The sequence below is a fragment of the Equus quagga genome, chromosome 16 (assembly GCF_021613505.1).
Source record: "Equus quagga isolate Etosha38 chromosome 16, UCLA_HA_Equagga_1.0, whole genome shotgun sequence".
Taxonomy (NCBI): domain Eukaryota; kingdom Metazoa; phylum Chordata; class Mammalia; order Perissodactyla; family Equidae; genus Equus; species Equus quagga.
The window spans coordinates 42,481,244-42,497,984 of NC_060282.1; the positions used below are offsets into that span (position 1 = coordinate 42,481,244).

At 38.7% G+C, this 16,741-nt stretch overlaps 1 protein-coding gene across 8 annotated transcripts in view; it reads right to left on the reverse strand.

Moving 5' to 3' along the window:
- Positions 1-12,163: 12,163 nt before the first annotated feature.
- The window catches only part of DPY19L4 (dpy-19 like 4), a 59,257-nt gene continuing 54,679 nt past the window's right edge, over positions 12,164-16,741 (reverse strand). For 7 of the 8 annotated variants that reach the window (XM_046642251.1, XM_046642252.1, XM_046642248.1 and 4 more), the window contains 2 exons: positions 14,669-14,827; positions 12,164-12,723 (listed from right to left, as the gene is read on the reverse strand). In XM_046642251.1, the coding sequence (XP_046498207.1) occupies positions 12,559-12,723; positions 14,669-14,827 (324 nt within the window). In that variant the 3' untranslated portion in view covers positions 12,164-12,558. The remainder of the gene's footprint in view (positions 12,724-14,668; positions 14,828-16,741) is intronic. The other variant, XM_046642250.1, reaches the window with a different exon arrangement.

Genomic DNA, 16,741 nt, shown 5'->3' on the forward strand with positions numbered 1-16,741 from the left:
ATTACTGTGTCCCTGTCTATTTCTCCTCTCATGTCTGTTAATAATTGCTTTATATATTTAGGTGCTCCTATGTGGGGTGCATAGATATTTACAAGTGTTATGTCCTCTTGTTGGATTGTTCCCTTTATCATTATGTAGTACCCTTCTTTGTCTCTTGTTACAGTTTTTGTTTTAAAGTCTATTTTGTCTGATATAAGTATTGCGACTCCAGCTTTCTTTCCTTTGCCATTTGCATGGAGTATCTTTTCCCATCCTTTCACTTTCAGTTTGTGAGTGTCTTTAGGTCTGAAGTGTGTCTCTTGTATGCAGCATATATGAATCTCCTATGTTTTATCCAATTAGCCACCCTATTTCTTTTGATTGGAGCATTTAGTCCATTGACATTTAAAGTAGCTATTGATAAAAATGTCTTTATTGCCATTTTGTTACTTTCTTTTCTGGGTGTTTTAGTACTTCTTTTCTGTTCCTTTCGTCTTCTCTTGTTCTCTTCCCTTGTGGTTTGATGGCTTTCTTTAGTAATATATTTGATTTTTTTTCCCTCTTACTTATTTGTTTACTTATTATAGGTTTCTGATTTGTGATTACCACGAGGTTCCTATATAATATTCTACGTATATAGCAATCTATATTGAGTTGGTAGTCTCTTTAGTTTGACCTCTTTCTAAAAGCTCTACTCTTTTACTCCCCTCCTCCCATATTTTACGTTTTTGAAATCATACCTCATCTCTTGTTTTGTGTGTGTCTATCCATTACCCTCTTATCATTGAAATAGGTAATTTTAGTACTTTTCTCCTTTACCCTACATATTATCTTCATAGGTAGTTGATCTGCCACCTTTACTGCATTTTTGACTTTACCAGTGATTTTATTGCCTGTTTTTTTTTTTTTTTGATAGTTTTCTTATCCTTATTTGTGGTCTTCTCTTTTCCACTTAAATAAGCCACTTCAACATTTCTTGTAGCACTGGTTTCTTGGTAATAAACTCCATTAATTTTTGCTTGTCTGGGAAGCTCTTTATCTCTCTTTCCATTCTGAATGATAACCTTGCTGGATAGAGTATTGTTGGCTGTAGGTTTTTTCCTTTCAGCACTTTAAATATGTCATGCCACTCTCTTCTAGCCTGTAGGATTTTGGCTGAGAAGTCTGCTGATAGCCTTATGAGCTTTCCTATGTCACTTGTTGCCTTTCTCTTGTTGCTTTTAGGATTCTCTCTTTATCTTTAATTTTGGACATTTTAATTATAATGTGTCTTGGTGTGGTCCTCTTGGTGTTCATCTTGTTTGGTGCTCTCTGTGCTTCCTGTACTTGGATTTCTGTTTCCTTCCTTAGGTTAGGAAAGTTTTCAGCTGTTATTTCTTCAGATAGATTCTCTGTCCCTTTGTCTCTCTCTTCTCCTTCTGGGACACCTATAATATGAATGTTAGTGTGCTTGATATTGTCCCAGAGTTCCCTTAGACTGTTCTCATTCTGTCTAATTCTTTTTTCTTTTATCTGTTCAGCTTGAGTGATTTCCTCTACTCTTTCTTCCAGCTTGCTGATCCATTCTTCTGTATCATATACTCTGCTATTGAGTCCCTCTAGTGAATTTTTCATTTCCAGTATTGTATTCTTCATTTCTGATTGGTTCTTTTTTATATTTTCCAATTCTTTGTTGATGTTCTCACTGTGTTCATCCAGTCGTCTCCCAATATCAGTGAGCATCCTTGTGAGTTTTTGTTTGAACTCTTTGACAGGTAGATTGCTTATTTCTGTTTCATTTAATTCTTTTTCTGGGGTTTTGTCCTATTCCCTTACTTGGAATGTATTCTTTTGCCTCCTCATTATGCTTCTTTCTCTGTGTTATATGTATGTATTAGATGATGTATGTCTTCTGATCTTGGAGAAGTGGCCTTATGTAAGACATGCCTTTTGAGGCCCAGCAGTGTGCTTCCCTCTCGTCACCAGTCCAAATGATCCAGAAGTGACCCCTGTATGGGCTACTTGTGTCTTTCTGCTGTTGCAAGATTGCTTTTACTGCAGGTACCCAGGGGTCCAGCATAGACTTTCCCTCACTGGCTGGCTGTTTGTAAATCAGGTTTGGGGAACCCCAGCACGATGGGCTACAAGGCCTACTAGCACACTCCTGTTGCAGTTTTCATGTTAATTGAGTAGGTATCTAGTGCAGCTAGTTGTTAGGCTCAGGGGCTTACAGTTGTGATAGGCCTCAGGCCTACAAGGCTGTTGTCAGCTCTTTTAGGAGTGCAGCTGAGTGGGGCTGGCCCTGGGCATGTGAGCACCCAACTGTTTCAGGCTTTGGAAGGTGGGGCCAATCTTCTTTGTGGCTGTTTGTGAAGCACAGGTCTTCTGCCACCAATAAACCCCACCCCCCCACAGGTCCACACACACCATCAACATAGCCCTGGTCCATGCACACTTCCTGACCTGCTGGAACATACCAAGTTGCCCCACTGCAGGGGCCCCCACCTCTCCAACAACACCTCCCACTCTTCACCTGGTCCTCACACAGGTCCTGCCCCACAGAGGCAGACACACTCGCCTGCCTGTAAAGGATAAAGGCACCCAGTCTCTGCAGGCTAAAAGTAGCCTGAGGGCTTGCTGTTGCGTGGGGCTGGTCTCTAGGGCAGGCTGCCTGCCCTGGCTGAACTGGATTAAATCTGTGCTCTAGTGGGTGTGGCAGATCCCTGGGTTATCAGGCCAGAAGAAGAGCATCAATGGCATCTTCCAGGGTCTGTATCAGCACACCTGTACTACGTCACAACAATGGTGGCCACCAATGTCTCAGTCTCTGGAGAGGTCTCTCTTCTCACTGAGATGCATCCAGAGCCTACCAGGTGAGTCTCTTTTCACCAAATGACTGTGCAGCTTTCTTTTTGGTGATGTTAGGTTGCTCTCTGAGACGTGAGTTTGTGTGTAGGCCCTTATGAGCCAGGTTTTTCTGGCTTTTGTCCAATAGCTTTTCTTGGGGGTATTCCCCCATTGTAGTTAATAGCCAGTGAAGCCAGAGAGTTGGACATTCGTCTCAGTTGTGCTGAGTCTCAAGGGTGCTTATAGCAGTAATGTGCCCCTGCTCAGGTCCCCAATTCTCCAGGGAGGGCTGCATACCTTAAGGTAGCTCCTGCCTGGCAGGCTGTGAAGTTCTGCCTCTCACAAAGGTGGCTCTTTTCTCTCCAGAAGGAATTTCTGCCTCTTCTGCCTCAGGCAGGACTGTCCCTTGTTGTGGGGGTTCTTTTTATTCAGTTTTCAGTTTTCTCTCCAAGGTAGTTTTTCCAAGAATAATTGTAACCTGGTTGTGTTTGTGGGAGGAGGTGAGTTCAGAGTCTGCCTATGCCACCATCTTGATGAGATCCAAGCTTTGGGTCTTAACGTGATGCCAAAGTCTCTCTCATTCCAGCCCACATGAGCTCTTGGCTCTGTGGCATCCGTGCCAAGCAGGATGTCCCCACCAATGTTCCATTCAGCCAGGAGAGGCTCTGCCCTTCTCCAGACCTGGCACAAAGCAAGCATCTACCTGACTGGGAGAATCTCCCAGTGGCCTCCCCACCCCACCAAAGAATGCATCATGCATCCTGCTACCTGCTCAAATGGGAGACTGGAAAGGGGGAAATAAGGGGTAAAAAACAAATTTCCCAAAAATCAGTCCCTCCACACAAAGTGTTTCCTAAGGCTCACTCAGATAGAAGCATGATAGTACCAGGAAAGGAGACCTTCTAGCAGCACACTTCAACAGCCAGCTGTAATACTCTAGGAAAAATATTGGCTGTTGTCGCTCCCTTCAAAAAAGTTAGTTTTTTTAAAACTAAGCTTTGACCACAAGTTAAACTCCTTGGAAATCATTTTCTCACAAGAGAAGCAAAAGAGAAAGTACCCAGATAATAGGGTATGTGTTGGAGAGGAAGGTGGTAGGGATCCACGACCCTGGGGAAAGTATCTCCCCTCTCCTAAAACCATCTACCTCAGGACTGTTGGAAGGATTCAAGGAGATTAAGCACATGAAGCAGACAGTGCTGGCTGCACACAGCTCAATCAATTGCATGTATGCTAACATTGTTGTTATTACTGCAACGGGAGTCATCCCTAAAGAGAGCAACCAGAAACAGTCAACACCCAGCATTATTTTTCTCTCACTGTAAGTGCATATGGAATTAGAAGCAGTGTGCCCACTTCTACAAAATTTTTTAAAAAGCCATTTCCTGAGATTTTTAAAGAAACACCCAAACCCACAATCTGACCCTAAAGGTTACATAACCTGACTTCCTTCCTTAAACCCATGTGGATAATCCAAGCTGTGACCTCAAATTCAGGTGCTGACAATACTGGAGGCTGAGTTTCCTAAACCGTGAAACAATTTCTTCTGGTCACAGCTCATGTGAAGAGCTAAGTGTGTGCATTAAGCTTACCCTTGCAGCTATAAACCTCTGCATATTTAGCACTTAGAACTAAGAATCTGAGACAACAAACACAGTGGAAGTCAGACGAGCATGTCCCTTGTCCAGAAAGAAAGAAACACAACCCCACTCGGATCCTCTGTGCTCCGCCTTCCCCAAATGGGCAACGGAGAAATTAAGCTTTCTAAAGAAGCAAAACTATCAATAATAAGGATGCAGGAAGAACACCTTAAGTCTTGAAATAATAATAGACACACAGTAAGTTGCAAAAATAATACAAAGATTCCCCTGTACCCTTCACCCAGCTTCTCCCAGTGGAGACATCTCATGGAGCTGCAGCACAACATCAAAAGAGGAAATGGACGTTGCTACATTGCTGTTAACTGTAGACCGTCCTCCTGTTTCAGAGACTTTCAGAGGGAGACTTAGTTCCTGCTTTCAGGGAGAACAGAAAGAAGAGGGTCAAAACGCCATTTTTGCATTGGCTGTTTCTTCAGTAACTTTTTTTTTTTCCTGAGGAAGATCCGCCCTGAGCTAACATCTGTGGTAATCTTATACCACTTTGTATGTAGGTTGCTGCCACAGCATGGCTGACGAGTGGTGTAGGTCTGCACCTGGGATCCAAACTTGCAAAATGAGCAGCCAAAGCTAAGCAGGCCAAACTTAAACACTGTGGCAGGGGGCTGGCCCCACAAGTAACTTTAGTTCAAAATAATCAACATACCATTGTAGGATATTTTGGAGCGGCCTAAATAATCAATATGCCATTGTGGGATATTTTGGGGCAGCATGCCCTGCGCCCCAGAAACAGGCTCCTGGCATACAACTGGTGCTCCATAAACATTGACTGATTGAATGAGACTTCAGGCAACTTCTCAACACTGGCTACCCACCCACCCTGGCCACACTGTAAGCCTATGAATATGACATGATGCTCAACAGTATCTCCACACACTGCAGTTCTCAGGCAAATACCTTGGGAACCTTTAAAAATCACGCAATTAGAATTGCCGCGTTGACGCAGCTACTGTTAGCCTGAATTAGTGGGCAAGGCAGCATTTACCTCATGGTGTCCTGAGAGAAAAGAAGAATACACTGCAATGACAGCTCTCCAAAGTAGTGTGACTTCAGGCATCTCAAAGTCTGACTCCGGACCTTGCAGCAAGGCGCAATAAGAGAGCTGGCAGACAGACCTTCCCCCTGGCAGGGGCGCCCTCTGTCAACACTCTACGACTACACTTTGCTTCGACCTACCTTTGGGCTGCACCTTGCCCAGGTTTGCCTCTTATTCTCATCAGGGCGCCTTGAACTCTTCGCCAGGTGGTTACGGGCTCCCAAGTACACGCCAAATCTCCCCGATGCCCACACTTAGAAAATGTCAAGAACGCTAATTTAAGAGAATCAAGACCTCATCCCCCTCGACCCTCCGTCGCCCCTGCAGTTCTAAGTATCTACAGTGGAGTTAGTCTCAGAGAAGAGTAACTTTACCAGGAGAGGCAAGGAGAGGGTCACAATGAATGAGCGCATACAAAAGAGTCCCTGACCACTCGGGCAGAATGAGCACCGCAGAGTGCCCGGGCCCGGGGGGAGACCGGGCGCTTCACTCTCCTTGTATTTGTAGCTATGACCTAAACTTCTGGCTACTTGCATCCGCCCCATAAAATCAGAAACAACGCGTGCGAACTTTGTCTTCTCTGGGTGAGACCCAAAGAAAGGGCGCGAGCATCATCCACAGGACTCCAGGATACCTCGGGCTGCCGACCCGCGGCGGACCCCGCCGCCCCCAAGGCTCTCTCTCTCTCGCTTCCTCCAGTCCCCATGGGCAGAAGCAGGCAGAGCAGCCGCGGCAACTGAAGGACCATAGTCCGGGGACGTCAGACACGAGCAGCGGTCTGCCACTGGGTATGCGGAGCTCCCAGGTGCTACGGGATGACTCCGCCCACGACCCACAGCAGCCAATCCATTCCCCGCGGTTGGCGTAGGGCCCCGCCCCGCCTCCATTCGCTTCTCCAGCAGTTGGTGACCGCGCGACTGCAGGTGTTTTCGCTGGGGACCGGCGCGGGCTTCCCTTCCGTTTGTCAACTCGGTTTCCATTAAGTGGTGCCAAGCAATATTCTCCTCTAAATACTCGTCAGGGTCAGGATGCTTCCCAGCGGAACCGACCCAGGAGACATGGTCTCAACGCAGTCCACCTACCGGGGGACGCATTCCAGGGGTGACCTTTTTTGCTGCAGTAGCAGAGATCCCAGGCAGGGCGCCCTTTGGTGCACTGTGCAGCCCCCTCTCGGCATGAAGGCTCTAGAACTGCGGCACTGAGTCTCAAGTCAGCAGCTATCGCGTGGTCTCTTGGCTTCTGTTTTTTTTTTTTTTTTTGAACAAAGCTTACACAGCTGAGTATGATCTAGAGCCGCTTCTGGCTGAAGTTGCGGCTCAGTTCTGCCAAAGAGGTCTCGATCTCCTCGACCCCCAGTTTCCATAAGACCAGGAAAAATGGCAGAAGCTAACCAAGAGAGTAATCCTAGCTTTAAATATCAGTTACAACATTTACTTGTTGTATAACTATTATTTGTAAAATGGGCATAATAACACTAATTATAGCGTTAAAAGATTAAAAGAATTATGTCAAAGCAGAGGGCATAGTGTCTAGTACAAAGTAAATTCTCAGTAAGTTTATTGTTATTAGACATGGCCAATGGCCTAGTCCAAAAACTCAAGCTGGGCCAGATTCCCTCTCAGAAAATTGAAATAATAAGAGATCAAGATGATTAATAATGGGAGTTGAAGCTGAAAAGATGCCATGATCTGGATTTAGGAATGGGCCAAGCCAAAGTAATAACGAAACAGGAAATGAACAGTTTTCAAAGAAAGTCAGTTCCTTTGTGAATTTAAATAAACATTACTCCAAAGAAGATACACAAATGGCCAGTAAGCACATGACAAGATGCTCAACAGCATTAGACATGAGGAAAATGTGGATTAAAACCACAGTGATATACCACATCACACCCACTATGGTGACTATCATCAAGAAGGTAATAGCAAGTGTTGGTGACGATGTGGAAAAATGGGAAAACTCATACATTGTTGGAGATTGTAACACAGTAAGTCACTTTGAAAACCAGTCTAGCAGTTCCTCAGTTATCATAGTAATCGTATGATCCAGAAATTCTACTCCTAGACAAAGGAGACATACAGTCAAGAAAAATGAAAACATATATCCACCAAAAACATTCATAGCAGCATTATTCATAATAGCCAAAAAGTAGAAACAAACCAAATGTCCACGAATGAAAAGATAAACAAAATGTGGTATATCCATACAATAGAATATTACTTGGCAATAAAAAAAGGTATACGCAACAACATGAATGAATGTTGAAAATGTTATACGAAAGAAGCTAGTCACATATATGTGAATAATTATAGTCGCATAGTATATGATTCCACTTATATGAAATGTCCAGAATATACAAATACAGAGACAGAAAGTATATTAATAGGAGTTGCTTGAGAATGGAGTGGATGGGGGTAACAGCTAAAAGGTATGGGGTTTCTTTTTGGGGTGATGAAAAGTTTCTAAAATTAATTGTGATGATAATTGCACAACTCTGTTAACATACTAAAAACTGTTGAATTGTACACTTTTAATTGGTGAATTGTATGGTATTTGAATTGTCTCAATAAAGTGTAACAAAAAAGGTTCATATATAAATAAAAGACAACTTAAAATTCTAAAAAGTTTTATTATGGAAACAAAAGGAGTGTAATTAAGCGTGAAATAAATCATTTCATTCTTGATAAAAGTACATTTAATGTTACAAAATCTTAAGTAAACTAGTTTACAACCCAACTCTCTTAAAGGATTAATAATTATTAATATTTATTGAAATTAACTTTTATTCTTTTGCAAAGATAGAACCTTAGTTACAGAAGGAATGCATTTAATCTAAATATACATTGTCATAGATATGATATGAAGCAATTGTATTTGTCCTTGTTAAATGGCTGTACAAAGCTATTAAAATATGAAAGGTTGGTTATGAGATATTTCAAACTATAAGTCTGGAATGCATGTTTCTTTCTGATACTATTATTCCATTAAATACAGTGGTCAGATGTTCAGTGTATCTCTTACAGAACTGCACATAGGATTATATACGTCAAGATTAAAATGCTACAAAACAGGGGCCGGCCCCGTGGCTGAGTGGTTAAGTTCTTGTGCTCCGCTACTGCGGCCCAGGGTTTCGCTGGTTTGGATCCTGGGCACGGACATGGCACCGCTCATCAGGCCACGTTGAGGCAGCATCCCATGTGCCACAACTAGATGGACCCACAACTGAAATATATACAACTGTGTGCTGGAGGGATTTGGGGAGGAAAAGCAGAAAGTGAAAAAAAAAAAACAAGATTGGCAACAGTTGTTAGCTCAGGTGCCAATCTTAAAAAAAAAAAAAATGCTGTAAAATATGAGACTTATAAACAGAAATGATTGAAAGATGTCTTTATGCTAAATTCAGCAAATCTGGTTCTAAAATGCCCTCTTTTATTATGGAAAACCAGTAAGTATAATGGTTAGAAACCTTAAGGGACAGAAAATAGTTGAGTCAAATACATGCCTTTGCATTTTTCACATCTAATTTTATTTAAAGTGTTAACCCTACACATTCAAAAACTTACTAATGAGCTATTATTTCAATAAGAAATTTTTAAATGTTACTTGTAACTTTTCAGAGCTGTAAATTTAATACATACTGGGATCTAAAAATATTAGCAAATAGCAACAATAGAGACTATATTTTAAAAACTGGACAAATGGAGAGAATACACTGAGATGTAAGTCAGAAAGTACTTTACAAAAGGTTCTTCAATACACAGACTAATTCATAATATGTGCCCTTTAAATATTCATGCATTTAAAATAAACTTAACAAAAAAATTGACTTACATACAACTTTTAGAAACTCCACTGATTTGACAGAGAGGTGCTGCTTTTATCCATTAAAGGCATCAAAATGTTTTACAGTTCAAAAATAGAAAAAGACTAAAAGGAATTTCTCAAAAACGAAAGTTTAATAAAATGGCTATTCAATGTGCCCTTCAAGAAATCAGTAATTTTTTTGTAAAGCATATTTTTCAGCCCTGACATGTAACAAACACACTGACCTCCAGTTCTGCTTTTCCTTAAATCCATCTGGACTGTACAGAAGCGTGCCATAACACTGAGGCCATCAACGATTTGGGTTAATATCCTGAAAAAACATGCTGTCTATATACAAAGAAAGCAATGAAGAAAAAAGTTCTGATGTACAATACATACTGCCTAGGTTGTAAAACCCTACCAGTCTAAAAAAAAGCACCAAGATGCAGATGCTAAAGTTAGAAAAAATATAAACCAGCAGTCAATATCATATACTTTATCAATTAAGTTTTATTTGTTGGATTGTTTGGCATTTGGGAAGCTAGATAAATTAAACTTAGCAGGCTAGAAATCCCATTGCTACCCTGAACGCTCGCTTACTAATGAATTAAAGTTAACAGTAAAAGTAGCCTAGTGAGGATTCTCTCTCTGTGCTTAATGATGAGGAAAACATTACAAAAGTATTCTCATGGAAAGAAAGAAATGGATAATATTTTTTGGAAAATAAAAAGTAAAGTTTGAAATAAAGAAGTTAAGGCACTTAATTCAATGGTTTTGCAACATCAAGGGCAAAGTACATTTTCTATTTCTTGAGAAATCCTTCTACCCAAAAATCATAAACTTGGCTCCTTTCAGAGCAGATCTTTATTGTCATACATAACCACCATAAGTTACCCAAATGGAATTCCTTGCACAATTCTTAATCATTTGTTACTCTATGAAAAAGTAAGGGAATTAATTAAATGCTCCTCACTCAAAGTTTTCTAGTACTATTGTTTTAACTAGAACTAAAATAGAAGCAAATAAGCTTCTCTCTCACATCTAATATTATTATTTCTATAATAAAGATCACACTTTCCTTTTCAACTGATGCTGAATGAAAAATTCATGATTTAAAAAATCAATGAAAGCCTTCTCTAAATCTATTTTATTTAAGAAATAAGTTGAGGGCTGGTCCCAGGGCCCAGCGGTTAAGTTCACGCACTCCGCTTCCGCGGCCCAGGGTTTGGCTGGTTGGGATCCTGGGCGCGGACATGGCACCGCTCACCAGGCCACGCTGAGGTGGCGTCCCACGTGCCACAACTAGAAGGACCCACAACTAAAAATACACAACTATGTACTGGAGGGCTTTGGGGAGAAAAAGGAAAAATAAAATCTTTAAAAAAAAAAAAAAAGAAATAAGTTGACAGAAGCAAAAGAAACTACTATGTCAAAAACAACCCCCCCAAAACAAACAATAATCAAAACTAATTCAGCATATCTGATCATAACGTAAATCAATAAAAATTCAATTAAATATTTCATTTTACATGGAAAGGAGGTTGTTCTATTTTTCTTTTCAAAATAGGGAAACGGACTTTTAAATTACATCGTTTTCCATGCTCTAATCACAGTACTACCATGTGACTATTCACTGTGTACTTAGGTAACTGTGGTAATATTTTCATAAGTGTTGAAGCTAAATACTAGTGACTCACTATTCAGATGTACAGAGAACCTGAAATACCCTGCCTGTAGTGATCTTAATTGTTAAAAATTATACAAAAGCATGAAATGAGAACCAATAAAACTAATGCACCAGATATGACACCTCCATTCAACAATCTTAAAATTCCAAAAGCAAAGCATCCTAGACTAGTCTAAGAATGCATGTGGTTTTGTACTTTTAAAATAGGTATATATATTACAGAAAATAAAGATAACGCAAGTTGCTCCCTTTAATGTAGTAATTTAGAGTAATGAAACTAATTTTTATAGCACTCTAATAAGTGAAAATTTTGAAAACTTGTTCATTAAACAAGTGTATAGACTAAACCTAAACATGCATCCCATCTTATTAAAATGATACATCTATCCTGGATCTCTTTATAAGGTCAAATTAATCATTTTAAAATTTCTTTTAATAAATGATTAAAAATATGAAAACATTTAACTTAAAGGAACATGGCATTTAGATTGTGAAACTGTGCTGTGAAATTTATTATAATTGTCATTTTGTCTCAATTTCGACGACTATATAACAGTTTCATAAATAATAGCACTTGTGTTTTATAATAAATATAACTGTATGCAGAGGTATATTTAACAGCATCTGCACATATCTCCAGAAACTGTTGCTCATTTTAGTGTACATATTCTTATTCTGATAAAAGATTTAATTTTTTACTTAACCTTGAGTAGAAAACATGTGAATAGATTATATACCCTCTATCCATATTTTTTAAAAACCTGAACGGCATTCTTTTAAATGTCTGTTTTAAAAAATATATAGATAACAATAGTTATTGTTTTATCATGATTAAGTTGGTATCAAATTTATGAGCATAAGCGAAAAAAGCTAACCACTTAATAGTCATAAAATAATAAAACGCAATATCATGCACCATATAGTACTAAGAAAGGGCTCATTTATATAAGCAGCAGACGATGACAGCAATATCATGGAAAACCTGGGTATATCTTTATGAATATCCTTAAAAGCACTTTCCTTTATCTAATTTTCATTTTAATTTAAATGCCACATATTTTCAGCTAACATTTAAATTAGTTTTTTATTGTAATATTTCAATTCTATTATAACCCATGAAGTATCTTCAGAAACTAACTTGAGTTGTAAGAATTCTTTTCTTCTAATCTAAAATTATATCACATTAAGAATTTATTAAATGCTATGTTTAAGAGATATACTCTGACCTTGAACATATTCAAATTCAAGATAAATGTTCTGACAGAATGAAGATTTATGAGGAAAATTTTACAATGGTTTAGAAGGTAAAATCTTGACAGACCACGTAACAATAAGGAAAACACCCAGCTGGACTACTGCAGAGTGGTAGATTTGACACTTTACCAAAGGACAGTGATGCTCGCTCTTCTGTTCCTCACAGAACTCTGGATCCAGTTAAGAGCAGGAGAAAAGCAGCAGTAACATTTCAAATGTCTATACTCTGATTTCCAAAGATGCCACAGAGGTTGAAGAAAATCGCATTTTGCTGCAGGTGGTATGAGTCTTCGAAATGAAGACTCTGCTGTTTTTCAAGACTGAAAGGATATCACAGTGTTGATTTTATATACAAAATAAGACCTGTTCCAATATACTCTAGTGAAATAATTCACATATGGAGAATAGTTAATTTTGACCTCATGACAAAATCGCCCATATTTTGAGTAGGTTAACTTGTCACCTTCTTCACAAACCACCTATCAAAAGATATGAAACATAGTATTAAAAAGCTTAATAAACTTACAGGAGAAATGCAATCAATGTATAAATGATTATATTTATATGAAAACACATATTATTACTCAACATGGACTATCTTACGTTGTTTAGCAAACATCTCACATTGTTAAGCAAATAGAAGCCTCTTCATAAGAGTCACATGTCAACTAGACTCTTGAGCTTCCCATTGAGATTGAGAAACCAATATAAAGTGTTGCCAATTTTTTAAAGATTTAACCCTAAAATTTAGAGGGCTGTATCTCCATAGTCCATTATCATTCCTGTGAAGAATATTATCATGAAGCCTACCAAGGCTGAGAAATGAACATATTATATTCTTTTTTTTTTTTTTAAAGATTGGCACCTGAGCTAACATCTGTTGTCCATTTTTTTTCCTTCTTCTTCTTCTTCTTCTTCTCCCCAAAGCCCCCTAGTACACAGTTGTATATTCTAGTTGTAGGTCCTATGTGGGATGCCGCTTCAGCATGGCCTGATGAGCGGTGCCATGTCCACCCCCAGGATCCAAACCGGTGAAACCCTGGGCCGCCAAAGTAGAGCGTGTGAACTTAACCACTTGGCAACAGGGCCAGCCCCGAACATTCTATTCTTAATGTATATTCAAACTCTTCTCCTTTTGTGTAGAAATGACTCACAATTATCTAGCAAGCAAGTAAGTTTTCACGATTTATTCAGTGCAAATCTTTACATTCTCACTTTAATGATATTCACTAAGACAGCTTAGCTAGCTTGAAGGTTTTTCTATAATAAAACACTAAATATTACTCCAATGTCTAGGAAAGATGTCAGAGAGCCAACTTTAAAAGAACGGATTAGCTTTAAGTCCTTGTGCCTGGCATTACATGAAAGAAGTAACCTGATCTTCAAAATGGAGCAAAAAGGTAGCTAAGAGCAGAATAAAAAGGCTCCAGATAGGAACCAATAGAGTAGTAATTACTGAATACCTGATGTTTAATGAAATTTCATTTTGTCACCAATTAAGCCAAAGATCACAGACATCAAGTGCCAACAGAGAAAATTCAAAATACATTCAGCAGAAAATAGAATACGTTTATATTACGAGATTAAGGGGTCATGAAGAAAGAGAAACATGGAAATTATAAAAACTAATTTCTCACCTCCAACTGGCCTGGGATGATAAGGCAAAGAGCTATTTAGGAAGGAGCAGACAAAAATCTTGGCTGCAACCTGAAGAGAATATGCCGCTCCAACTTAGAATGCCCTACTAAACTTTCCCTAAAGTCCTCCACCCCCAACTTTCCCAGGAGCAAAGGTAACCCATTGCAGACAACACTGATTACCAGATATACAAACCTCCCTGTCAGTCTTCTTAGCTGCCAGATATACCGTATATACACTGCAGGCTGACAAGTAAGAAAGCTTGTAAAATACTGGAAATCAATGAAAAATTAAGATACAGCTAAGTCTGAACAACTAAAGTGGCTCTGAATACACTAATTTTTGTGACTAACAGGGACTCAATATACAGGACAGTGATAATTTAGTAAACAATTTTTCTAGCCATGTATCAAATTATAAAACATTTCTCAACCTAAAACATGACAATGCAACTGCTCTTGAGATTATCATGAGTTACAATCATCATTCAAGTCAAATTATGCCATCTTTTGCTTATAAATGTTGAATATGCACAAGTACAGGCAATGAATAAGGAAAAATTATATTTAAAACTATTATTTTTTGCAAAAATATCCAACTTTTCTTTTGAAAAATACTTCAAAAATACTACATTGGAAAAATACTTCAAACTACTTTTAACAAACTCCCCCACTGATATCTTTTAATTATATTCTTAATTAAGTTCCAAAAGTAAAGTTTGAAAATGACAAGTTTAAATAAAGTCAGTTTTCTCAAAAAGATTTAACTTTCCAAATGGTTACTTACGTGGCCATTTGCAATGTCTAATAAATCTTTAACCCTACAGCCTCTCGTGGTTCCCACCTCATTGCAGATAGCATCCTCTACAATTAGGTAATTAGTCTTGTAGGATGTCAGTATTTTATAAATATCCTCAGCAGATCGTTTTGAATAGATTTGATAGATCTGAAAGAATATAATTAAAACAATAATTTTAAAAGACATTTAAAACTTCTGTGAATCAAAACTATACAATGAGCATCTACTATGTTGTTTTGTTTTTTTTAAGATTGGCACCTGAGCTAACAACTGTTGCCAAGCTTTTTTTTTTTTTCCCTGCTTTTCCTCCCCAAATCCCCCCAGTACACAGTTGTATATTTTAGTTGTGGGTCCTGGTTGTGGCATGTGGGACGCCGCCTCAGCATGGCCTGATGAGCGGTGCCATGTCTGCACCCAGGATCCGAACCGGCAAAACCCTGGGCAGCCGAAGTGCAGTGTGCGAACTTAACCACTCGGCCACGGGGCCGGCCCGTACTATGTTCTTAATACTGAGTACCATCTGTGGAAAATAAAGATATTCACTAAGACTTAATTCCTGCCCTTAGGAAGCTTATATTCATATGCTATTGGCCATTTGTCCATCTTCTTTGGAGAAGTGTCCATTCAAGTCCTTTGCCCATTTTCCCCCCCAGCTTTACTGAGATATAACTGGCAAGAACATTGTCTAAGTTTAAGGTATACAATGTTTTGCTTTAATAGACTTATATATTGCAAAATGATTACCACCCTAACCTTAGCTAACACCTGCATCATGTCACATAATCACCATTTTGTTTTAAATGGTGAGAACATTTCAGATCTACTCCCCTAGCAACTTTCAAGTATAAAATACTGTCTTATTAACTATAGTCAACAAGAGATGTTTGTACCCTTTAACCAACATCTCTCCATTTCCCCCACCCTTCAGCCCCTAGTAACCATCATTCTACTCTGTTTCTTTGAGTTCAGCTTTTTTAGATTCCACATATAAGTGATACCATACCACATTTGTCTGTCTCTGACATATTTCACTTAGCATAATGCACTCAAGATTCATCCATGTTGTAAATGGCCTTTGCCCATTTTTCAATTGGTTTTTTATTATTGAGCTATAATAGTTCCTTTAATCTTTTTTATTACCGTATATCAGAGTATTTTATGTTCATTTTATACATGAGATAAAGTCAGCAAGGTTAAAAATAATTTGACCACTGTCACAAAATACTGAATAAGCCAGGATGCTTAAAACTCAAGTCTTTATTGTGTTGTTTTTTCATCACAATTTTGCTGACCTTATTAGATAATAAGCTCTGAATGTTATTAGATAATGTTTTTCAGTTTTTCTGAAATGCTAACACTGGACTAGCTCTTGTTACCCTTCAGAAAATAATGAAATCACAAATGTTAAGCCAAAAAGTAACACATACTATTTGTCCTAAATACTGAGACTTGAAATCTAGATTGGACACAATCCCAGTCTATTTGCTGAATATTAGTAGCCACCTACTCCATGTTATGGTTGCTGTCTATCCAGCACCTTTAGGTCCAATGTCCACTGACATGCTAGAGATACTCGCTTGAACATTCTGTGGTACACAGAATGCTAATAAATCAAGAAGTTTCTCATTCATTTCACTTTGCTAAATAAGTGTCAAGAAGAACGGTTTTATTCTATCCAGCCTATATTTATTTATCGTTTTTTACATACATTTTTATTTATTTTTAAGTTTTGGGAACTGTAACATACCCTTGGGGCATTAAAAACACTTCTATGCTTCACAACAACATGCATAGACCTTGAGGGTATTATGTTGAGTGAAATAAGCCAGACAGAGAAAGGCGAACTCTGTATGACTCCACTCATAGGTGGTAGTTAACATACGGACAAAGAGAACTGATCGGTGGTTGCCAGGGAAAAAGGGGGGTGGGGGGAGGGCACTACGGGTGAAGTGGTGTACCTACAACATGACAAATAATGATGTAAAACTGTAATTTCACAAGGATGTTAACTTTCATAACCTTAATTTAAAAAAAAAACACTTCTGTGCAATCGCAATAACA